At 33.5% G+C, this 26,197-nt stretch overlaps 1 protein-coding gene across 2 annotated transcripts in view; it reads left to right on the top strand.

The window, feature by feature from the left end:
- The window catches only part of LOC123557771 (cyclic nucleotide-gated cation channel alpha-3-like), a 111,280-nt gene that overhangs the window by 63,319 nt on the left and 21,764 nt on the right, over positions 1–26,197 (top strand). The window contains exons 2-4 of one of the 2 annotated variants that reach the window (XM_045349454.2): positions 7,423–7,657; positions 20,395–20,546; positions 23,756–23,967. In XM_045349454.2, the coding sequence (XP_045205389.1) occupies positions 7,445–7,657; positions 20,395–20,546; positions 23,756–23,967 (577 nt within the window). In that variant the 5' untranslated portion in view covers positions 7,423–7,444. Of the gene's footprint in view, positions 1–6,845; positions 7,658–20,394; positions 20,547–23,755; positions 23,968–26,197 lie in introns of those variants that run through there. The other variant, XM_045349455.2, reaches the window with a different exon arrangement.

Below are 26,197 nucleotides of genomic sequence, written 5' to 3'. Positions count from 1 at the left end.
TATGCGAGTTCGTTCGAACAAGCATTGTGGTATTTATGTTTTTCATCTAAATGCGTTTTAGAATTATATATAGAATACTCCATCGTTCAAACTCCTCAGTGGTGTTTCACCACTGACAAGTTCCAAGGCATGGTTCTGCTGTACTCTTTTATTCGTTTGTTTTGTTTTGTATATGTATTCTTTTGTGTAAATGGTACTTAATTGAACATTTATACACGTACTGATATAGTGTTTCGTTATAAGCAGGTAGCGTTCTTTGAACATGGCTATTCCCGTATGATTTACTCCGTGTTGTCCTCGAGCTCTTTATCTCATAGTTAAGTCTTACAGCCAACGAATAAGGAAACTTCTATATCTATGATCAACAATCCATAAACCCAGTGGTTTCAATAGTAACAATATTATCCGCATTGAAAGGTAGCGACATCTGTATTTATACGTTTTCACTACGGTGTCCTTAGGTAAAGCAACTAAAATGATTTAAAGTTGACTCTTTGTCAGATGACTGGTCAGTGTACCCAGTTCTTAATATTTGATATCTAAGAAATGACGAAGAAAATTGGACGTCTTTTGGGGATTTTTCTATTTATATCCTGTATCAAAAGTCCTAAAAAGTAAATAAATTCAATAAAGTGGAGAGAATGTCTGTAAGCTTTAACCCTATTTAAAACTATCCCAGGTTTTATTGGTGTAAGGTCATACAGAAAAATAAATTAAATTAAGCTGCCTATATTTATTATTGTGTTATAGTAAATACGGAATTGAAGACCGCACATGTAGTTGGATTCAGTGTTGTTATATTGTCTGGTCCTTTTGGATCATGGAGTCCATTCAATGGGTGTTTAATAGAGTTCCTCTTAGGCCGGTACAAGTGGGCGTGACAGCTGTTGCACATTTCATTACCTCTCATGAACAGACTCATTCAAACTGAGTCTGCTATTATTCTTCGTGGTTGCACTCTGTTCTTCCAAAGGTTTATACACTATCACATCAGTAATCTTTAAGTGCCATGTGGCGGCTGTAAAAGTATCTCCGTACTTGGATTCAGTGTTGTTATATTGTCTGGTCCATTTTGATCATGGAGTCCATTCAATGCGTGTGTAATAGTGTTTCGCTTAAGACGGTGCTCGGGGGCGTGAGAGGTGTTGCACATTTCATTACCTCTCATGAACAGACTCATTCAAACCGAGTCTGCTATTATTCTTCTTGGTTGCATTCTATGCTTCAAAAGGATCTTTTTATAAATTTTATTTCATGAGAGAATAAAGCTTAGCCTCAAGGGAATTCCCTGAAAATAACACAAAGGTAACTTTATGCTGTCAGTAATACTATTTAGTACTATTCTTAACTCTTACCCTGCTAAATTTCTTTAATAAACTTGTCCATTTCTTTTAAACTTGGACAGTACCATTAACTGTGAAAAGGGGTGCTTACCAAATGAATACTGACTAAATAGCGGACGGTGCAGATTATGATCTTCACTGGACGCAAAGGTCCATCATGCTAAGGGTTAATATGGCTAGCCTCTTAACAGCCCATTTTAAATCAGCTTGTTTTTATTTTCTTAAAACAAAATATGTATTGTCATCGCTATTTTTGGAATATGACTTAACTTCTATGAAATGTATTAAATCTCTAGATATATTCACGCACGTATCTCCTTCACGTGCAAAGTTATGTGAAAGACTGCTATGTATTTTATAGCAAGAATTTTAAAGGCAAAATGCCACATTGATCCATGCGTTGCTATCAGAACAAAGCAATGCCAATATACTTATTGATATACAAGTACTTTCGAATAAAAGATTAGCCCCATGTTGTTCTGGGACGATCCGTGTATGAAAACAATTGGAACCGCTGTCTTACCATATAAGGCTTGCATGATCGTAAGTAGTGTCTAATAAGGTCTGGTTAATTTGTTTTGTTGTATCTCAGTGATTTAAGAAGGTATTAAAGTTTTGATTCCATACCGCATATTTTTATTTCGATGTAAATGAGCTGTGAAATAATAATTTGTATTCCTGTTTGGCGCCATTAAACCTATACTGTGTTGGTGCGCCGTAAAACCTAAATCAAATCAAATCGAATCGAATTGAAGGTTAAGACTAAATATAGCTCTCGTTGTCAATAGTGTTGTATGACTGACAATATTGTCAGTTACATAAGTATTGTCAGTAATTGGCTTAAACTATACCTCTTTGGTGTAATTATTTCATCTATGTTCTACATACATGTCGTTTAAAATTGTCAGTATGAGAGGATTCTGAAAATGTTCACTTTATATGTAAAACAGTTGCTTTAATTCTCTACAGGGAATTTTGCTATGGCACTTATTGACATTATTTTTCCATCGAGTGAATATGCATCGATTTTGCCCCAGACAATGTTTGCTGTGAAAATACTTATAAATGAGTCTCCATAGTTGTCAATGATAAATCATGACATGGTTTAATCGAGCGTCTGTGTGGGCTCATCCCCTCATATTAAATAGCCCGCAAGGTGATTGTCTCTTTTGTTTATGTGTTTGCATTTTTTTCATGAATTATTTTATATTTGTCTAGGCTTTTAACATTTCCGTAATGTTTTATATATATTTAAACAAGAATGAAACATATATAGTATCAGCATGTGAAAGTGATGTTGACGTATTGAAGGTGGCCTAATTTTTGTTACTGTATTATGCCAGATTAATTGATTTCTGTTCTTTTATTTGTATGCCATTTAAAGGTATATGGGTTTTTTTTTCAGCCTAAATTTTAATAATACATTGCTTTGATAACCTATTCTTTCACTTAAATGAGTAGGAACTAAACGATTGTTCTTATATTACATAACCATTTTGTCAAGTGAGCAGTATATATCATTATCCACAGAAAAATAATATTAACTAGAAATGAGTGGCCATATCACTGTTTTATGTTATTCTTTTATTATTAAAAGTCCTTAAAACGAATAAGAAAATGTCACGAATGTTGCCTTTGAAACCGACCACCTCTTTGTAAAATGAATTTGTAACACAATTAGAAAAAAAGCAAGAAAATATCAAAAGACAGAATTTAAAGGCAATTTACATTTAATGTACCATAATAATTCAATTGAAAATACAGTACATGAAAGAAAAGCACTAAATGTCAGCCCTAATGAAATTAATATTTTACTGGAAATCTTCTCTGTGGCGTCTCCAAGCTTTGATTTCAGGGGTTAATATTCTGAAGACATATGATGAATGATATTTTAAGAAGGAAATAGATACGCCATATGTAGAATGAAACAGATCTAACGTGTCAATTAACCTTTTGATTGAGTAAGCAGCAATAGCGTAGAAAGATATGGACGACATTCCATCATTCTTACTAGAAATGGTAGGGGGTGCGTTGGGGTGATGGTGGGGACGTGTATGATAAAAACTTTTAAATTAATCATAATCTGGTAAAGAGAGATCCCATGCCCGTCTAAAGCATTGTTACGAGAATCAGTATTCCAATTTAACCTTCTACAGAACAAAGGCTTCATTAGTAAAAAATAACATTAACCTTTAGCCTGCTGGCGGCAAGTGATTCTGCCTTTGCGACCAGAGTAGACATTCGTGCAGTCTGATCATGGTCTGCATTGTTCGCCATTCAGTCAGTATCTTTTTTGGTAAGCACCCCTTTTAACAGATAATGGTACTGTCCAAATTGGAAGATGGACAAGTTCATTATATAAAGTTAGCAGGGTAAGTGTTAAAAGGTGCAAATATTACTTCTTATTTTCGTGTTACGATGCTAAAACAGATTTAAGATTCTTTAGAACGACACACAACATCCGAGAAACATTTGATATGATTAGATTAATCAAAAGATTAAACATTGTATGGAATGATGACGTCAATATTCTACGGAGAAGATATCCGCAAGACCGTTAAAGAAATGACATCTTTATAAAAGGCAATATTGCTCGCTTTGAAAGATCATTGACAGCTCTGACGCTATAGGAAATATAATGCCATAAAAGATCTCAAGGATTGAATGCTATTTTTCCTGGTATTATCTAATTCAAAATAATCATAAAAATAAAAACAGAGGCAATAATCCAAAAGGGTTTGCCACGTTCAAAAAAATGCACACTTCATCAAAACAAAACCATTCAACAACTTGTGTATGGATGTGGTAAATAAATTTATTTAGATTCATTCATTTTATTGGGCGTAAAGTCAGCCGACACTTGTTTAGGCGACATGCCAATTTTCTAGTTTCACCGATGGAGGAAGACCTCAGGCGCCCCTCCTGACATTATTCATTAAACGGCCTGAAATCGTGGTAAAACCACAGACCTTCAGCAAGCCAACTGGATGACTCTTTCAATTAACGACCCGAGTTCGAACACAAAAAGGTTAGGGGCAAATGATTCGAAGTTATTTGCCTTGACCACTTTGCCGCGGATGCCCACTATTCACAAATTTTGTGTTCGCACTTGTAATGGACAAATTAAGACTCTTAGTGAATTATGAAATAAGTTTATGAAAGTCTTTCCATGTTTTAGTACAGGCGTGGTTTGATTTAAAATTAATCTACAAGTATGTTCACGAGTATTAAATTGAAAATTAATGACCAAAATATTAGGAACTTCTTTGATCACACGAATGTTAAATATACTGAAAGAGATTATACCACACACATGAGTTAAATTGAACTTTCAGAGATTATGAAATTTGATATGATTTGTGCTTGAATATCTGGCAAGCATTTCGTTACAAAAAAAATGGCAGATAAGCAAACGTAAAACATTTTGTTGAATGTACGTCATTTTTGAGATAGTATATGATACTCATTAGCATAGGAACAAATGGATTACAAATGAGTAATGAGTAAGTTATTTTTATAAGTGATATTGAAACTAACCACTTATTACAATAACTTACTATATCGTTTTAATGGAATTAAAATTTAGGGATAAAAAATCATTTTTGACCTCAACAAATAACGCTTCTTTCAATTTGTAAAGAAAAATAAACAACTTCAAAACAAAAGTCTATAAAGTTATATAACTGACTGAGCTGTTTGATTCAGATAAATTAATCTAATAGTATGTTCTTAATTGTAATTTCTTATAAGCGCTTTTTTCAGCAGTATTTCATTTATGTAACGGTGGACAGTTAAATGAACCAGTGTTCCTAGAATTTAAACCAGTACATTCCTATTCTTCTTAAGTAATGAAATATGAATCAGTTTTAAACAACGAATGATTTCAGACACAATGTCCCTCGCCTCGGGAATCGAACTTGCGACTCTGCGATCCTTAGATCTGCGCTCTCCCCTTTGAGTTAACCGGGCGAGCAGTTTCGGTTACTTTCTATTTATACTGATACTTTCTATTTATACTGATACATAAAATAGATTTTATTTTTACATTTTTATCCATTATTCTTCACCAAGATCTATTACTTTCAATTAAACTTACCATTCAAAGTCTAGACCGTCACTGTACTTGACAAAACTAAATACATTTTTTTCGCTTTAAAAATATTATATATATTTCAGAAATCACACATTTAATAGCATAGCATGTATGTACGGGTGGACGGATAGCTCAGTGGTTTGCACACTGGCCTTCCAATCCTGAGGTCGGGGGTTCGATCCCCGGCAGCTACTCGGGAATTTTTAGTAACGCTTTTCAGTGTTTCCCACCCAACTAGAGGTGTACTGGTCAGGAACACAGGCAACCCTTGCGTGTATCAGTGCTATACACTGGGCACGTTAAAGAACCAGGCTGTCTATTCGCAACGAGCTAGGCTAAGTAAGTCGGACAAGCCTGTACCTGATTTCTAATCTCTCTGTCATGGGGGCTTTGTCTCACTCTTTCCCTCTGGTCAGATCGCTCTGTGTCTGTACTGGTAGAGGATGAATTGTGCGCCCTGTGTGGCTGCATTTGAACTATGTAAACCGCCTTTGAACGTGAAATTGATCATGAAAAGGGCTCTATATAAATCTGGTATAATAATAATAATAATGTATACCGTCATGACAAGCCATACCAACAAGCTGATGTGTACGTGTATTTACACTTTTTTCACACATTTATCAACCCAATATGTATGTACAGCACTATGGCAAGCCGTTTTGCAGATTCATTCAGGGACAGGTCTGAGAGTTGGTTGTGTTCTTTTTATAGAGAGATATATTTCTATGTAATAGGGATACCAGTATACATGTACGATGATAATGACCTACAAATCAGTTTCAGTTTACTAAAAGATATTTCTCTTTAAAGTTGAGGATCAGTGCTTTTTAAGAAACTATATATACTAGGAGTGTTACTTCTTTATAATTTTGTTGAAAGATATTTTTTTTACACTTTAAAAAGGCAGACTATAAAACTTACGAGCTTTACTGGTTATAATATAAGAACAAAGTACGGGTACATGTAACGTAATCATTTTATCTTAAAGTTTGTCCACTATTCAGACAAATATAACGTCCGGGCAAAAACTGACTTTTTTTTATAACATAATCATTTTATCTTAAAGTTTGTCCTCTGTTCAGACAAACGTAACACGTCCGAGCAAAAATTTACTTTTCTATCAGAACTACATCATATGTTTTGATGTCTATTCATCACAACATATTTCATTAAAAATAATTAGTTGACAGTGAATACTCAACTATTTATAACAAATCGTTCTACCTGAAATACTTGTCAGTTTTCCGTTTAAGGTAGATATTAAACGTCATTTTCCTTTTTGTCCAGATTTTTCCTTTAATATAACACAACAGAGAGTATTGACCCACGTTGCAAAAACAACAATGTTGTGCAACAGCCAATATAGATTTCCGACACTTTGTGCGACTCTGAACAATACCTCGACAAGTTGTGAAACTATCTAAGTATGCGTCATTTTAGAAAGAGACGTAAAAATATGTGGAATTATGATAAAACACTGATATCAGACAATGGAGTATTTTATATCGAAAACAAATGTGCTAAACTACAAAATGTCGCAACAAGCATAGGAACATATTGTTCATAGTGTATTAAATAGTGTGGAAATTATATATTGGAAAGCTCTTTATTTACGTTACCCTTTCACAGGAGTTAACTGCTTGTTCTCTTAACCATTCTTTGAAGAATTACACAGGGATTAAAATAGAAGATCATATACTGAGAAAAAAGGATATACTAATGTTAATGTCGGTCGATTCTAAATACTTATGGCAATATAGAATAGAAAAGTGTTTATTTCACATGAAGTAAAAAGTGTTCATGGTGATTCTGAAACGATTGTGAAATGGCTGTTGCTATGTGTGGCATGACACATTTTATTAACAAATACTTTGTAGAGTGACCACACAGATGGGTTAGTGTTAATGAATGCGTGTGCATTGAGAACAAAATGTTGTAATGAGAGGAACTGTTTCATATCATTTTCTATCTATCTTTTCCCAGATGATTTCCTGAGAACTGTGTAATGGCTGCTTCAACAAGTCGCGCCAGGGAAGACGGTATAACGGCAGTACAGAGTAAAGCCGCTGACGACGATGTAGTCGAAAATGGAGGAATAAGTCCGCCGCTCTCTGTAAAGACAGACGATGATGCTTGCTCAGAAATAATTCGTATTGAACAAGAAGCTAAAGATGATAATGATAATACTGCAGTAGGACGGATTGTTAAAACAGTACAGGTTGGTGTTTCTTTTTTGTTTTACTTCCTACACATGCATGTGCTCAGTAGATAAAAAGGTAGATTAACGTTTCTAAATGTTTTACAAATACATTCTAACCAACGTATAAGACACTTTTGAAGAGTGAATACTAGCGGCCATAAAGGTAAATAGTTTCCTTCCCAATAGATAAACTCCTTAGGTAAAACTTCCACGGAGCAATGACCTCTGTACAACAAATAGTTTCAGTTTTGTAAACAGAGGAGTAGTTGAGTTAGCTATATGTATATTTAGCATGATAACTTAAAAGCTGCGCAGATATTCTATGTAGGCGACATGTAACGTTTTAGCCCGAATCTATTGAAGCCATTTCAGGTAGTGTTACTGTACTCAAGAAACATTAACGCCTCTAAAAGAAACCGTATAATGGTTAATAGCTATTAATGTCTCCTTACATCATAAGACATGAATGTCTTGTGGCAATTTTATGGTAATGGCGACTTAACTTTTGCCGCTTCGTTACCATACAAAAGGCGATTGTACGCATGCAAATGCACCATTTGGTTTTATGACCGTACATGTTTGCCATTGATCTATTTACAATATATTAATGTGTTTACTTTCTTAAGATGTCTTAAGACGAAAGATTTTGTTAAAGTAAGCATAATAATTTATGTATCAAATTCTATAGAATTCTTTCCAGGGGATCATCCCTTTGAAGCATGACTTCATACGTTTAAAGCCAATCGTCAGGAACATACATTTATATTAATTTTGATATTCAGATTTGACAATTTTTAGATATTACAACTAAAATATATATTCCGAAGTTGTGCATAAATGTTATTAAAGTTTTGAAACCTTAAAATCTGGAAAGCATAATTCTTTTCAAAGCATTTTCCGATCGTTGTTTGCTGAAATAGATTTCTTTATACGAAGAAACTGTGGAAAAAAATAAAGAACAAAATTATTTAAATCTTAATTTTGCAACTACAAATGAATCCTTGAAAAGAAGTAATTTAATTTATTAGAGCATCTCTATATATATCAAAGAAGGCATTCCATTAATAAAGGACTTTGTAAAACTTATTGTCTAATTATTTTCAATCCTGTATTATACTCATCAACTGTTTTATTACATCGTGACATTTTTGTATAACACAGAAATTGAGGGGGAAATAACCACGGGAGTTCATTCCTTTTACATTGATGCCGCATAACTGAATATGACCTAAATGGACGTGATTCCCTACTGATCACTTACCAACCTTTTAAATTAAGGTTTAGGTCGGCCTATAACTTGCGAGCTACATTAGCGAAGATGTTAAGCATAGACATTAAAGCTTTTATTTATCTCCAACTGATTGTTTGAGTGTGTCTTGACGTAATACTTTCTGCTTAATTGTATAGCAGTTTGTCCTTGCGAACTACTTCAAATCTTTGATTTTATTTCACAATTTACGTTAGATAACCTTTCCCATTTTCCACTTAATTTAGGATCATATAATTGATTTTACCAAAATTCACTCGCGAAATTTGAACACATGCTGATTTCTAAAGAAATGTTACAATAATTATGTACTTCTACGGTACTAGTAAACTTACTTCATGGCGTAATAATATCAACAATATTTCATTTACATCAGTTAAAGAGAATTCCTATAGTTTCTTTCCTTTCATAGAATTTTTTTTAAATTCACATATATGATAGGAAAATTTGTGCTGAAAACAATGAACAAATAAAAACAGGCTTGTTTTGGTGAAAAAATGTTTTGAACACACCCACTGTTGCTTAAACTGCCAGCGATTTTTCAACATTTTCATAATTTTCTGTTTTTTTATAAATACCAACCAAAATATACATCCAGGCAGCACAATACGGTTTTTTCTTGTTACAGATTTTATTATATACTTATTTGATATCATAGTCATATTTACAATACTCTATCCTTACAATAATGGGTACAAATGAAAAAAAATATTGTTTCATATTTACTTTTTGAACTTTTTTCAATGAAAAATACCCATAGTGAAGAATATTTTTTTTAAATTTTGAAAAAACTCTTTCATAGAATTTTTAACTTTTCTTCTTGTATATAGATAATTGTATTGTGAGCATAAAAATGGCTAAAAATGTATGGGTCACCAGGCTAAATTTTATGTTAAGACCGCTAGAATACAACACCTGTTTGGACGAAAATGGCGCGAACCTGGCCAAACTGATTACATGTATGTCTGCTAAAAGTTAAAAAAAAGTTTAAAAAATTCTTAATTCTTTCTATAATTGAATACTAAATAATCTGAAAGGTGATATTGTCTTATCAGTACTAAGTCAAATATCTTACATTATATGAACAACACTCTCTTTGTACTAAAATGCGATGTGAAAACACAACCACAAAAATAGCAAGATACCTGTCAGGCATGATACTTGTCAATACAACATAAACCAGTATCAACATCTGATTACTGATATAACTTATCAAAAATGTTATTTCATTCAAAATTCCTCATATTTAAGATTGTCTGTAACATGTTTCAACAAATGTTGACTTCAGTTCAGTTTTCCATAGAAAGTGTCGGCTGCGCAGAAAGATGCGCATAAAAAACTGTAGGAATTCCCTTTAATACAATAAGACATTGGATTCGCAAACATTCTTGTAATTTGTTTAAATGCAAAAATCATATATGCATTACTCATTGGTTATTGTTTCAATGTTACAATACTGCAGATGACGTTGCTGGATAGAAAGTGGTAACATTTCGCGAAAACCTATAACTAAACAAACGCGAAATCTAAAGAAATGACAACAAAGTTACTATGGATTTTCAATTTATTATTGTGACTACATGTTACATGAATATAGCTCTGTCGCGGTAATATTTCATGATCATTTCTGCATCAGTGCTAAAGAGACGCGTTTGTTGTTGGCAGGCAGACACAACTTCCGAAATTTCAAATTAACTTAAAACTTTCCAAATGCATTCAATCCATTAATTTAGGCTCCTGATCCGGGAGGACAGTAACCCAGACTTTGTGATTCCATCACTAAATCATTTGATATATTGCATACCACTTCTTCTGCAAGACGCTTTAAAGTCACACCACACGTCAACCAAATTCTATTAGATATCAAGCATTGTAAACCAGCAGTAGTTATGTTGTTGTCTGATTAGGAAACTAGTCAGGTCTATGACGATATATGACTGCTTTCCAGGATTAAATAGTGGCGGAAGAACACAGGGGTCCTGCAAAACATGTTTTAGACATAGAAAGATACCTTGACAGAAGGGGGGGGGGGGGGGGGGGGCGCATGTGACACAAAGTCAATGACATTATTTATTCTTCCTTTGTGGGCCGGTTACTTCCGTCCATGTACATGCATAACGGAGGCCAGTTTAAAGCTATTTTACATTATGTCTCGAATTACTTCGTAAAAATATTCTATGCGTGTTTTACAGATCACAAGAAATTTCTTATAAATAGAAAACAATTCAAAACTCACTGCTTCAATTATTGTTGAAATACTGTTACTTAGAAATGAATGTACTTAAGATGAAAACTCTGACTAGCTTGGAATAAATTGGGAGGCCTGTCCCTTTACATTTATTTATATGTGTCAAAACTGCCCAATGCATTCACATTAGAAATAATAGTTTACCTTTACTCTTTTCTTTTGTTATCCTGAACGTGTACTGTTAGTTTACATTTTTATTTTACTTATTGATAAGTGTATTTTAATCGAAAATTGTCATATAGTACTGTAACATTCTATCTTCGTTTTGCAACCATTATCGACTTAGATAGTATATTCTAATTATGGTCTATTAGTTCACATTCATTGGTGAATTAACTGATAGTTACGAAATCATAACGCATGTCATTTCTATATGTACATGTAGGTTAATTATATTTTTGTTTACTTTGAAATATCACAAAAGCAAGTGATATCTAAGTCAAAGTAACATGATAAAATTACAATTTAAATATACAAAAAAAAAGAACAAAAAAACAAACAAACAAAAAACCAAAAAAAACCCAAGCCCATTGTTTGACACAAAAGTCGAGCAAAGCCAAATTTTGTTGTTGTCACTGATTTGAAATCTGGGACCTATTTCACAAAAGTTCACAAATTTCATCCGAAGTTTTCTCTTTATTATGTACTTTATTTAAAACACTTTTATTTCATAGAATATAACTTGTTTCATTTTTAAAATACATAAAATACATGTATGTCATATATTCAATTTAAATGAAGATTTTTACGGTGTTCTATCGAATATAAACAGTAATAGTTCCGATTAATATTTTAGCATTTAGCATTCTGATGATGCTTAAAGAAAGAAAGATTGATTAAAATGTTATTTTATTTAATTTTATTTACAGAATTTACCAATTTTACAAATTACACCTAAATGTTTCTGCTAATCACTATGTGCAGTTTCACAGACAATCAATCTTTCTAATTTCAAATGATAACACTTAGGCCTGTATATTAATGTCACAAATATGAAAGTGTCATTTTACACAAAAAGCCATGTATATTTCAATAAGATATTAGACTGCGAAATAAAAAGGAAATGGATAAGTTCTTGTTTCATTCACGAAGTATAAATGTTTCGATTAAAGATCTGTGCGTTGTACACATTTTGTTGCAATTACTTTTGTTCTGCTTTAACACTAAATTGTTCTGAAGATAGACTTTGAGTTGTCCGCATTTCTAGTGAGAATCTTGCGAAATTGCCATTTATCTTTTTCGCACCAAAGCTACATTCGATCATACAATGACAGGCGAGCCATAAATATACACTTAACGCCGCCAGGAAGAGCACTCTTTAAACTTAATTTCATCATATACACCATAAGTTTATTCACAAAGCACCCAGAATATTGTTTGATAATGAGTTCAACATGTTACTGAATTGCGCTCTGGAAAGCTGTGTAATACCACAAGTTTGACATTTCCAGAATATAAAATGAAGTTGAGGTGCTTTGATATGTGTCTTCTGGTCAGTTTTGTCGTCTGGCTCTTAACTGTGTTTCCTTGTTGATCTGTATTTTAAAAAGTCATTGAGTGTATGCATGTTGCGTTTTTAAATTGAAAATTTTTCATAAAAAGCAGATCATATATTTCGATATCATTGTGTGAGTGGCGGTTATAAATGTTATTGAAAATTTCCCCTAATTCTTAGACATGTTTGGAATTAAGGATGATAGGATTGCGTACAGTTAACCTGACAGTGTATAAATTCTCTAGTTAATGTGTTTCAAGGCGGCGTTCTGCCGTATTCCATTGATGTATGATTGTTTTGGTCTTGTCTATTTCTGTTACATTTTTTCCATGTGTTTCAAGTGACTGTACGTGGCCTATTCATCCATACATATATAGTTGTTTGGGTTGATTTAGAGAGGATACTATCTCTGCACGTAGGTTTTCCTCTTCGTTTTGCTTTAGAAGAACGTCTAGTGGTTACGGTATCTGCCACGCAACCCGGGAGTCTTTGGTTTAAGTCCCACTGTGGTCACGACCACGCCTTCTCATATGACACCAGTACTGTTTTTTTTTCAAGGAAGCGGACTCGAGAGTGGTTCAAATAAGCTTGAAGTTTTCGTCACAGTCGAGTTAAAATAAATTAGTATAAACTAAATAACAAGCTAGACTCACTTTATTTTTAGACTGTTTAGTGTATAACATGGTGATAAGATATCAATTCATGTCGATAAAAATGGCAGTATTAAATAGTGTGTTGTTATTCCAAACACAGAAAAAAGTGAAACAGCATGTCTTCAAACCAAAATTATGTGAAAAAACTAGAACAACTCTAGCTTCGTGTGCAAATTCTAAATACAGGCAAGAGGAAGACGGCTGTTTTGCGTCAAGCCAAACCGCTGTATGAATTTAGTCATAATTGAATAGCGAGGATTGTGATTCTACCCTCGTACCAGATCAGATTGTCTGTTGTCATAACAACAAAAAAAAAAAACAAAGCAAAGTCCAATGTCATTAAAATATGTTTCTCTGACAAAAACAATTCTCTTTAGAAAATCCTGCAGACGATAATCCCTTAAATTTTGCGAATTATAGTCATTTAGTCTCACAGTGCGCTATTAAAGTCAGACCGCTTCCAGATTTACTTGATGCAATGTTCAAATTCAGAGTGTTTGGGTATATATAAACAAGATGAATTTGATTTAGAGATATCTTTTACAATATTTCATAGAAAAAAAAGGTTTTATACGTTCGCGTTAGTGCGTGAGTATAGGATATGGTTCACTTAAACCTTATATGGCCTAAACAATTTGAGAAAAATTCAAATTGGTGATAATTGAAAAAAAAAATATGTTGTTTGCTTCCAGAAAGCTTATCTTTATAATAAATTTAGCTTTTTAAAAAAAGATTTATTATTTTGTTCCAACAATGTCACTGAATATTGCTGAAATCACCTTTTTTTTTTTGGAGAAAATTGACATTTTACTATATTTCGATCATACATTGATGATTTTAGTGGAGAGCACAGCCTGGGACAATAAAAATATTTTTACAACAGGTCATGCTTCTTTCACAGAATGTATTGTCATGTCTTTTTGCTGGTCGACAGCTGTGTTTATATTCGTTTAAAAAAAATGGTCAAAAGCTGAAGGTTTCCCATACCCTTAATATAAAAACGTATTTTGATTTACTCGGCAATGAATAAGTTGTAAAATATTGCCATTCCCATCCATCAGAGCTTCGTCAAAATCCGGGGACGAGCTCGACTAAAGAGCCATGATTAACTTCCGGTATGCGAGAACAATTCTTTTTGATAAATTAATACTTATTTAATTCATTTAGAGACTTCCAGTTTTTTCGCCAATTTTTTTTTTGGCATAAGCAAACCTTGATTTTATACTTATATGAGAAATATGTACATATACATTTCATAGCACTGTATGTATTTTCAAAATTATGATAGAAACGGTGTAACGTTGAATTTTAAGGTTACTGAAAAATATCTTTGTATAGACTATAAATCAGATTCTGAATTGAGTTCAAGGTGTATTTGTGGATACAAATCATTATGTACTTTTACCAATAAACATCTGTCGTATAATGACATATAATTTTAAGTTTAACTAGTCTACACATTCAGTCAGCATTTTTTTTCTCTCACTTCACTGTGTTTATGCCAGAAGGTGCCTTTTTGCGAATCAATAAGCAGATAATTTAGTTGATAAATAGAGGGGTTTCTCATAGCGTATTACAGTTTTACTTTTTAAAAAAATATTCAAACTATAAATAGGTTTCAAATCACTTATTTACCTTCTAAAGAATAATGGTATTGCTTTTACTTCGCTACGCTCCATTACTGCAAATTTTAATTTCATTAAAAGGCCAATCAATTACTAAGTAAAAGCTGACGATGCCATAAATGCTATGGTCTCTCAAAACAGCGGCTATGCTGTACTCAATTCAATTTGCGCTTTTGTAAAAAACGTCTTATTAACATTAACAAATTTTCAAAGAATACCCTACAGTGGTCTCGTCTGTTGTAATATATATTAAATTATCACTTATCATTTTCTGTATCATCAGAAGGCAATGACCCGCGAACAGAGATATTTATGCGTTACATCAAAAGATACTTGCATTCAATGGGAATAAATTATTCAAGCTTCATTATGTACAAATAGAGGGATTTTCACATTGGTTCAATCATAGCATCATAGTTTAGTTTTGGAAGTATTTTTTTTAATTATTTCTGACTGCCAATTAACGAATTTATAATTGATTAAAGATTTGATTTAGTTTTTCGACGAGGAAGCGGAACACTGAATGTATACATCATGTTAATAAATGTGGTAATTTTCAAAGAGATAAACGGCGCATTTACATTAAAGACATTAGTTTTGGTATATTAAAAAAGAAACACAGTGGTATACATGCGTTTCTTTCCCGCCCTGTGCAGGTGTGCTTAAAACTGTGATATTTACTGTTAGGAATTCAATCTGACTAAAGTACTTGATCTGCTAAACGAAGATCTGAGAATGACCCATACACATTCGTCTTCTGTATATTTTGGATTTCCAATATTGCTATTTTTATTTGAACCAATCAGACGACTTGTTCGAATGTCAAAGAGTAAGAAAAATCTGCAGTCAGTCCAGGGCTCGAACCCGGGACCCCTCGATTACACAGCAAGTGTCTACCGCCTGAGCTAACCGGCTATCTGACATCTTACGACATAAGAATTGTAGATATCAAAAACCAAGGCTTTTTTAAGCTTGCAGAATGTTGTAAGTTAGCTTTTGATTGGCCAGCGGAAGGGTCGTCAGAACGAGGCTATCAATAGCTCGTGTTCAGATCCTAAGCGTAGCGTAATAGGAGATGTACTTTAGTCAGATTGATTAGGAATTAACCCGGGTTATTTGAGGCCCACTTTTTCAGTTTTGTCTTTACAATAAACCTTGATTTTCTATGCAGTTGAATAATCACAACACAATACTCTGGTGCGCTTTAATGTTATTGTAGCAGACGGGCCTCAAATTGTTAACGACTTTAATAAAGATTTATTGTTGTGTCATTTTATGAAAGGTCACGAGGTTTCCGTGTTTTGACCTAGGCCAAGTAATTTTGTGTTTTTGCTTCTCTGCCTCGTTTTATCGATTCGTCAATATATGTATTTAGATACAATTCAAACATTATTTTCGCGGATCAGTTAAGGCAGAATTCTAACAGTAAATGAGCAACACCCACCTTTAATCTCCTGTATCAGTTGTAACTGTGTTAATTCAGAACTTAGAAAAAGAAGAAATAGCTTGCATCTGAACCAAACAATATTTTACATGTGAAAATATGAACCTGTAATCCCGGGGAATCCCACGTTTCGACTAATCGGCACAGACATAACATGACCTGTGATTTTTACTGGCTTTCCCGCACGTTCTTTCCATTATAGACGATAAGGCGAGTTTTCATTGGTCCAAGGAGACATGCTTAAGGTAGTTCTGCACGTTAGGATCAAAAATTTTTCTACAATGTAGAATTTGATTAAACTCTGATTTTTCAAAACTGCGGAATGTACTAAGAAAATTCAGCAAATAAAAAAGATAGGGTCGTGTGCATGATTTTTTGCTAGACTGATTTGAAAAAATTCGACCTCACGCAATTTTTCATAATGGGAGTCTATGGGAAAAACGCAACTTTCATAACTTTTCGCGAATAGAATTTTTTCTACAATGTAGATTTTAATGAAACTTCTCACAGTCGTAAATAAACGCATGGCCTATAATATCGTTAAATAAAATGTATAGGTCCATGAGTTAATTTTTGAGATATTTGTCTATCATTAAAGTGAACCGTCTATTTTAAGACATTATTTTGAATTATTTAACGTGTAAGATGTTTTAATATCTTATTTTAACTTTAGAAAGATAGAAACAGTGCCATTTTAATACATTTATTCACTGGTTGTCCTTAATTCATAAACTGATTTTCGTTTCCGTACGTCGAATCCAGGCATTATTCTACGTTTTCGGGATAAATGACGTTACGCCATCACTTCCGGTATATCAAACGTGCAGAACTACCTTAATTTGCATACAAGTATTCAGTGAAAACAAACGGCGGCGCCGAAAATTTTTATTTAAAATTCCTCCCTTTCTTATGGGTATAGGGCTACATGTATAAAGGGTTCAATAATTCGACGTGGTTTATTAAGTTATGAAAGTTCTGTCAGTCAGTATATAGAAGTAAGGGTAAAAACATGTAATTTGTGTCTTAAAAAGCAACCGTATTAATTTTATCAATGCTAAACTGCTTTAATTTCTATTAAGAATTTCAGTAAAAGTGAACAATAATACTTTTGTTTAGCAATTGACCTTGTCGTTTAGACACGCCAGATGTTGATTACAAACCGTTGTCAAGATATATGACAAACGTCTACGTATCTTAGTGCCTTAAGACTTACATCAAGTTAATGTGTTTGTGACTTAAGTTTACCACTGTCTACAGTGCTAGAATGTATCAGTTATAAAGCCTAAAAGGGAGAATTATTGAGACATGTTGTCACATTATATACCGCGGAACGATTCTTTAGAGTCATTTTATGAGTTGTCTGACTTCGACGTCTTTTATATTTTAGCAAAGTTAATTCTTGTCTGATTCATGTGTGCATGGTACTGGAAATGTGACCGCGGGTGATTCTTTTGTAATAATGTTTTGTGAGAAATTAGATATGTGTTTAAACAAGGTATTATAAATAAAAATCTTCTCAAGACAGGCATTCTAAACCATGTAAACACTTTATTGCGATTAGAATATTATCGTATAGCTAGTATTTCTGATATTTCTCACTGAACAGATACTGTAAAATTGACCTTTATTTAGTCAACATATGACAGAAAAGTATTGCTTTTTAACATGTAAGATCAAAGTATCTTTCGCACATGAGCACCATAACTTAATTTTCACTCGTGGCTACGCTACTCATGAAAATATTGCATCTGGTGTTCACTTTGTGAAAAATATTCTAGTTTTACACTGAAGCAAACAAATATCCTCTATACGATTACCTTATACAATATTCTACATATAACATAATTATATGATATATGTCTTACCCTTGATTCATGATCGTAAAAGAAGACTTACAGAGTTTGACCACTTGGCTTTGCTGTTTCTCTGCGCTTGACGCAGGCATAAAAGTTTTGATTTCATACCTCATATTTTTTCATCGATGTAAGATTTTCAGTCTTGTTTGGCGCCATATAACCCATATTACGTCGGTGCGCCGTAAAACCTAAAACAAAACCCTATTGATTACAGTACGTAATCACAGTGCTATTATTGTATTATAAGTCTATCAAGAAAATGCACTTTTTAACCTTTTTTTACTACTCAAGTGTATTCAGACAGAAACGATCAAATTGTCTTTGGTATTTGAGCCTAAAAAGGAAACTTGTCTTTAAAAATATATCCGATAAAGCTCTTCGAGAAACTCAATACTACTTTTACGTCATTCTAAGAAACTATGTGAACTAAATATAAATCATAAATAAATTTTCTTTGGAATCACGGAAATAAACCTGTCGTCTTTGTTTTGCTGTTTACTGCCTTAATTACGTAAATTTGAAGGGAACTATATTTGGAATTACATATAATGACGTTTTGTTTTTTCTTATTTTTTGGGTTTTGAAATCCACTGTTGTAGATGTGGTTTGATTTTCCTGTAAGTCTTGCATACGTTCTAACATGATATAGGGGAACGACCTACGCCTATATATTATTTTCATATAAACATTGCAATCTTTTCGAGTACAAACAGAATCATTATTTCATATCATAGCATCTTTATTGTTGTTCCCTACAGCTGCGTAGGAATATGTTGCGAGTTTTAAGAGCTAAATTTAATGGACAAGTAATGGCAATTTTCTTATGATATAAAATTCGGAAGTGTAGCTGAACGCGCTCGTGACTTTCCTGTAATTTCCGGAGAATGCCGAAATCACTTACGGAGAATACGAATTTGGCCGATTATTACTACGGGTCCACTTCCTCAAAAAGCAGATTCTGGCCTATTTGTGGCAAGGCAGTATTCTAAGATTTTTGTCCCTACCAACTGTTTATACTTCAAACTTTATGTTTCAGGCCATAACTGGTAACGATTAAGGTAATTTAAATGAGAGATTTATTCATTCATTTTAACTGGAAATGTGAAAATTAAGAGATTGTTTTACAGATAATACATAATACAGAACTGTGTCATACAAAACTCTTGGACTTCAGAATAGCAAACAGACAGTAATCAAAATATCTTACATGTCACATTTTACACTTTTGCGCATTCATACTTGATTTAGATTCTTTTCACTCAAGTAAATGAAAATTGCAGTACATCTCCCAGTTTCATTTTGAGGGTGACAAATTCTTTCAAGAAATTTACAGAACAGTACCTTCTACCTCTTCAAGTGCGAAACTAGTTTGTCTATATTAAGCAGAAAAAATATTGAAGATGATGTTTATATATAATTGTGTTGACAATATAGCAGATATTTATCTTATCCAAGACTTGCGTTACTTGCAGTTCATCAGATGTCTACATATCTAAAGACAGTCCTGTTGCTTTATAGCAGCTAGCGAAACAAACCTGTGCTGTGAAATATTGCGTATATATCACCCTCTTTGATATGTTCTGTTAGCACTGTGTTCACTGTCTACACGCCAAATAGACTACAGCAGAGTCCCTGTCTTAATGTACTCTTTCACAGACAAAGAACAATATTGATAAATGGACCATGGCGCATACGTTTGAGTGTTATTTCTCTGACTGAAAGCCGTGATATATTTCATCAAAATTTTGGCAGAAAAATGTAAACAATCCCTCTCAAATAATACTTCTTTATCATCAGACAAACTGTCCTTTTTTTGGCTGAACACAAAGGTACACAAATGAAAGGACAACATTCATATTATTTTATTTTTGAATTTTATAATTCAAGTTTCTGTTAAATACAAAATACACTTTGCTACATAGTATTCTGCAATACATAATCCAGGGAACACTTAAATGTGTAACTGGTGTTTGTCCGCAGAATAAGTCAAAAATGCAAAGTGCTAGTGTGTTACAGACAAACATCTCTCATCCGTTTCTACTCCATGCAATACTTAGTTTAGAATCCAGTACATAGTATACTCAATACTGTAATTAGTTTACTCCATACATTCATTAATTTACTTCATACAAAAATAATTTAACAACAAGATTGCTTTTTTTTTCAGGTTATCAAAGCATGGGCTTCCGGTCGCCTTCGGGGAACCCGTCCCCTTCCGCAACGCCCAGATTCGTTCCTGGAGCGGGTCGCTATGGGTGGAGCTAATGAATCCAGATCACATACCCCTGAAAGACGAACGAGAAAAATATCAGACATTAAGTAAGAATACTTATAAAATGGTATCTATACAAATCATTAAGTTAAACGGACGGCACTTATGACTTTCTTATTTATAGATTATACATAATTTCAATTATTTTAGCCTAGTCGGTATAATCCAGATTGCATAGTCAATACTTGATTTATGGCGTCTCTGCCAACTTGGCACAATTTAAATAAGAAATAGAAAAAATCTCATTAATACAGTCTGGCAAGATATTACGCAATCTAATATCTTTTCTATTCAAATAAGATGTCAATACAAATTATCGGAAGATCTAAGCAACCATGCTGCGAATATATGTTGTCTTAGCTTAAATAAAGCACAGGGACTTTTTTTTATCTTATATAAGTCGATATCCCACATTCTTGTTCAATGTATTTCTAGGAATTTCAGACTCAAATTGTATATAAATGATGAATCGTGCTATTATAAGTATCTAATACAGACAACGTTAAGAGAAGAACTACTGATTTATTCAATGGAGATACAGAGAACTGTCATTTTTCCTCTCTCTTTTGTATCTTACAACTCAAATTTGCTGGGGTGGGGGAGTCTATGGAAGCCCTGGAGGGACAATTGATTTCCGTACTTCCCACTTCCCACTTCTGACTTCTAACTTTTGCACTTCTCACTACCAACTTCTTGGCTTCCTACTTCCTACTTCTAACTTCCGCACTTCTGACTTCTAACTTCCACACTTCTGACTTCCAACTTCCTGACTTTCGACTTCTGATTTCCAACTTCCACACTTCTTTCTTCCGACTTCTTGACTTCTTACTTCCTTCTTCTAACTTCCGCACTTCTGACTTCTAACTTCCGAACTTCTAACTTCCAACTTCCTGACTTTCGACTTCCGATTTCCAACTTCCACACTTCTTACTTCCCCCTTCTAACACCCGCACTTCTGACTTCTAACATCCTGACTTTCGACTTCTGATTTCCAACTTCCACACTTCTTACTTCCGACTTCTTGACTTCTTACTTCTAACTTCCGCACTTCTAACTTCCAACTGCGTGACTTTCGACTTCTGATTTCCAACTTCCACACTTCTTACTTCCAACTTTTTGACTTCTTACTTCCCTCTTCTAACTTCTGCACTTCTGACTTCCAACTTCCGGACTTTCGACTTCTGATTTCCAACTTCCACACTTCTTACTTCCGACTTCTTGACTTCTTACTTCCCTCTTCTAACTTCCACACTTCTGACTTCTAACTTCCTGACTTCCGACTTCCAACTTTCGCACTTCTGACTTCCAACTTTCCCCCTTTGGAAGTAGGAAGTAAGAAGTGTGGAAGTGGGAAGTCGGAAGTAAGAAGTCAGGAAGTTGGAAGTCAGAAGTGCGGAAGTTAGAAGTCAGAAGTGCAGAAGTAAGAAGAAAAAAGTAAGAAGTCAAGAATTCGGAAGTAAGAAGTGTGGAAGTTGGAAATCAGAAGTCGAAAGTCAGGAAGTTGGAAGTCAGAAGTGTGGAAGTTAGAAGTCAGAAGTGCAGAAGTTAGAAGTAGGAAGTCAAGAAGTTGGAAGTGCAAAAGTTAGAAGTGGGAAGTACGGAAATCAATTGTCCCTCCAGGGCTTCCATAGGAGTCCGCACACTAAGAGATATATAAACTTAAAGAACTTTTTTTGTGTGAATTGTATATTCGGGTTAACTGGAAATTCACCTTTTTGCATTATATGAGAGTAAATGTACAATTTCTGAAAACGCTGCTTGTCTTGAATACAAGTTTCTAAAACACATTCCGCCTCCTTTTTATAAAGAGTCGCTGTATCAAGTTACCAATAATGAGAGCGGCTAATTATGTTAGTCAGTGCACTAATTTGCATTGCAGATTAAGCCCCGCCCCTTTACTTAGCCTTAAATTAATTGGAACAGCATTTGTAGTATCAATTATCATCGACACAGTTCTAGTGGATCTATGACACAATATTTAATAGACGTTATTTAATTTATTCTAGCCTGTTTCTTGTCTTAAAGCTTAATGTATTTCAGACAAAAAATAAAAGTGTGAATTAGATCATATTGTTGCGTGTACTTTAGCAACAAAATTACAGCACAATCTAATAAAAGTCAATGACTCCTATATTTGTTCAATGCGTTGCAAAATGAAAGATATTTGTTAACGTTTTCCTTCTTACAAACAGAAATGTAAAAGCGAAGAGTAATATCTGATGCCACAATTACTCCCTTAAGACTTGTCAAAATAAATGAACACAGCGCACAATTTACGACAAAATATTCTGTGGAACAGTTTATTTGGAAAGTAATGGAAATAAGCATAGTTAACAGTAAATTGTTTTCGTTAATGTTTCGACGGATCTAATAAACACACCATCTATATGGAAATGTAATGTTTCTTCAGAATATTTGACAATGATAAGACACGTCAAGGAGAAATACATGCAAATCGAACGCGAACGCACTTTTATTAGAATTCTAGTGCTTCGCGGTCATTTGTTTTTTTTTTTAAAATATCAAAATATGTAAACAGACCGCTTTTTAACCCTTAGTCTGCTGGCGGCGAGTGATTTTGCCTTTCCGACCAGTGCAGACCAAGATCATGGTCTGCACTGTTCGCTGTTCAGTCAGTACATTTTCAGTAAACACTCCTTTGAATAATAAGTGGTTCTGTCCAAAATTGAATTACAGACCAGTCCATTTTATAAATATAGCAGGGTAAGGGTACAGTCAAGATAAAGCGTATAAATACCCAACACAATGTCATGTTCTAACTAACGTAAAAAACATTAGCAAGAAATAAGTAGCACCTTGACAGTGTTTAAAGCACGTGCGTCTTCCACTGCCGTAGGTCATATAATGTGTAAGTGTGAGCAAATTATTTGAAAAATGCTTTATAAAACTTCTTATTACTAGTCTAGTGGTCAAATCACAATCTAGCTAAAACTAAATCATAGTATGCAAACGCATGATTGTCCGACGCATGATTAGTTCTCTAAAAATCGCAATGCAAAGACGGTGTCTTTTTATAGAACTGAATCGATTTCTTTTTGTCCAGAATGAAAGTGAAACCCGTGCATGTCTGTTTTCCTAGTCAATAAATCATTTGGTTACCCATTATTTTAGTAACTTTTGCTTAACACCCTTTCGAATATTAAATGGTATTGCCCAAATGGAATGACTGACCAGATCAATTTCAGAAATTTAGCAGGGTAAGGGTTAAATTAATTTCTGTATTTTTCTTTTTCAGATACTGGAAGGGTTTTGTCGTTGACCCGTCAGACACATTCTATTACCGATGGTTATTTTTTGTGTCATGCGCAGTCATGTACAATGTGTTGTTTATTATCTCGCGCAGTGTATTTGGTGAACTTCAAGATAGTTACCTCCCGTTGTGGCTTACCTTGGATTACCTTAGTGATATAATGTATATCATGGACATGTTTGTGTCTTCAAGAACAGGTTTGTACAATCTCTTTTTAATAATCATAACAATAGAAGAAAAGAGTTTTGATAAAATACTTATGTTTCCTGAAATACATAAATAATGATAACATTTTGCTTCTTTTTTAGAAGATTTTTATATTGATCGTAAATTTTACAGAGATAAATAATAGTTCCATACGATGTATCAAAAAGTTGTTACATGTACGTAGTCAGTAAATATATACATATATATATCTTACTTATACCTTCTTTACCCTATTTCATATGCTTAAATATTATTTAATATGGAACATTTATTGTTGACCTTGTATTTGATTGTATAATGTTTTATGGACGAGGAGCATAATGCTCAAGTCTAAAATCAAATTTCTGTTCTGTTCTATTCTGTGTACTGCAAACTCCTTTACCGCTTCGTTTTACAGCTTAACTTAAAATTTAACTTAAAATTTAATGTTTATTTAAATCAGTTATATTTTATGGACAATGTTCGTTTTTTATGTATGATTGGTAGACTCTTTCAATTTATAAGCGCTAATGATAGGGGAAAAAACTGCATCGGAAACTGTATCTCAACAAAAGTTCATTGTGACTTTCAAGAGTGATCATCATATCACAAAATTAATCTAAAAAAATAAATTACACTAGTGTAAATTAATTTTCATGTTCATTTGTGAAGTACTCTTACCTAGAAGTTAAATTAAGTTTTCTTTATTTGTACGAATTAATTTTCCTTTTTGTATAATAATTAAAGGATATGGCCCCAAAATGTTAGGCGGACACTGTAAAATTAGTTAAGTGTGCCAAGCACATGTAGAACCGACATATCGATGTTCTATTATTATCTATTTTTTATTGTGATCATCATCATTTTGTCGTGCTTTCCGACAATAATCAAAAAGAATTATTCTTTCTACCCTGACAATATTCAGAATGTATTTTGAGACAGTTTTTATGGAAGACATTTTGACACATGGCGTAAATCTAGTCTCCTATGACGATTTCATTTGTGACAAATCTTAAGGGTGTTTCCTAAATTGTGAATCCAACGAAACGTTTGAAAAGCACAGTCTGAGGGGAAAAGTTACGACATTAGATAAGAGATGGTCTCAAAATTTCTAAAAGAGAAATGCAAAGTTTGGGGTTTTATACTGAAATTTATTGTTGTTTCACTTTTACTATTTTATTCTGCTAACGTAAAAGCCATGTTAATTTTTTTATTGGGGATTTGGAGATTTTATACTGAAATTTATTGTTGTTCCACGTTTGCTATTTTATTCTGCTAACATAAAAGCCATGGGAATTTTTTTTTACAAAACATTGGAGTAGTATAGGCATTGGTTTGGGGGTAAACAAACGGGCGCCATCTTGGATGACCTAGTTACTATAATTAGTAACTCATTTGCATATAAGAATTCATAATAAGTGCGCGTGTGCGGCGGCCATTTTGAATTCTAATGACGTATTTATGAAAATGCTTAGGAATGTCTTGTATACTTATCTAGGGCGTGTTCGCGCACATCGAGGGTCAGCCCTACAGGTCACAATAGCCTAAATAGTTTTCCCTATATATTCTGTATAAAACTGACTTTTTTTCAAAGAGCTAGCAAACATAGCTAGACCCATTTCAGAGAACAAATCCTTTCCTCATTTTAAAGAGTTATGATAAAACTGATATAAAATGAAGAGAAAAGTAGGGGTCATGTATCTTCTAAGAGAGATTTCTCTGGTCACATTACTGTAAACTGACATCAAAATCACACTTCTGCGACCCGGAAGTACTACTCATACTAAAATTGAGCTTGACTTCACCGAATACAACCTGCTCTCCCATGTTTCCTACCAAAATGTCAACAATACATCCACAGTGAAATCTAAACAAAAATTAGCCTCAATTTAGACCTCTGTTAAGCGAAAAATTAGTATTCAAATACTTGACAGCCATTACGCGACTAGACCAGATGGCTCACACGCTGGTTCCTTTTAGTTTAGTTAGGCCCGGAGATAACACGAAAACAAAGCTATACGCATGCGTTATAAAGAACCTCTAGTATAAAAATCATTCGAAAGAAAATGTATAATATAATTACGTACTGCTGACCAGTCATTAAAACTATACGAGAATACCTATTTATAAAATGAAATTAAAAGACAAACTATTACGCACTCAACGGATGTAAACCCGTCGATATCCCACGCTAAAATGAACCAACACTTTTAGAATACAGATTAATACCGTCGTTTCTAA

Source organism: Mercenaria mercenaria, chromosome 5, assembly GCF_021730395.1.
Source record: "Mercenaria mercenaria strain notata chromosome 5, MADL_Memer_1, whole genome shotgun sequence".
In the NCBI taxonomy this organism is placed as follows: domain Eukaryota; kingdom Metazoa; phylum Mollusca; class Bivalvia; order Venerida; family Veneridae; genus Mercenaria; species Mercenaria mercenaria.
This window is presented reverse-complemented; position numbering and strand designations above follow the sequence as displayed.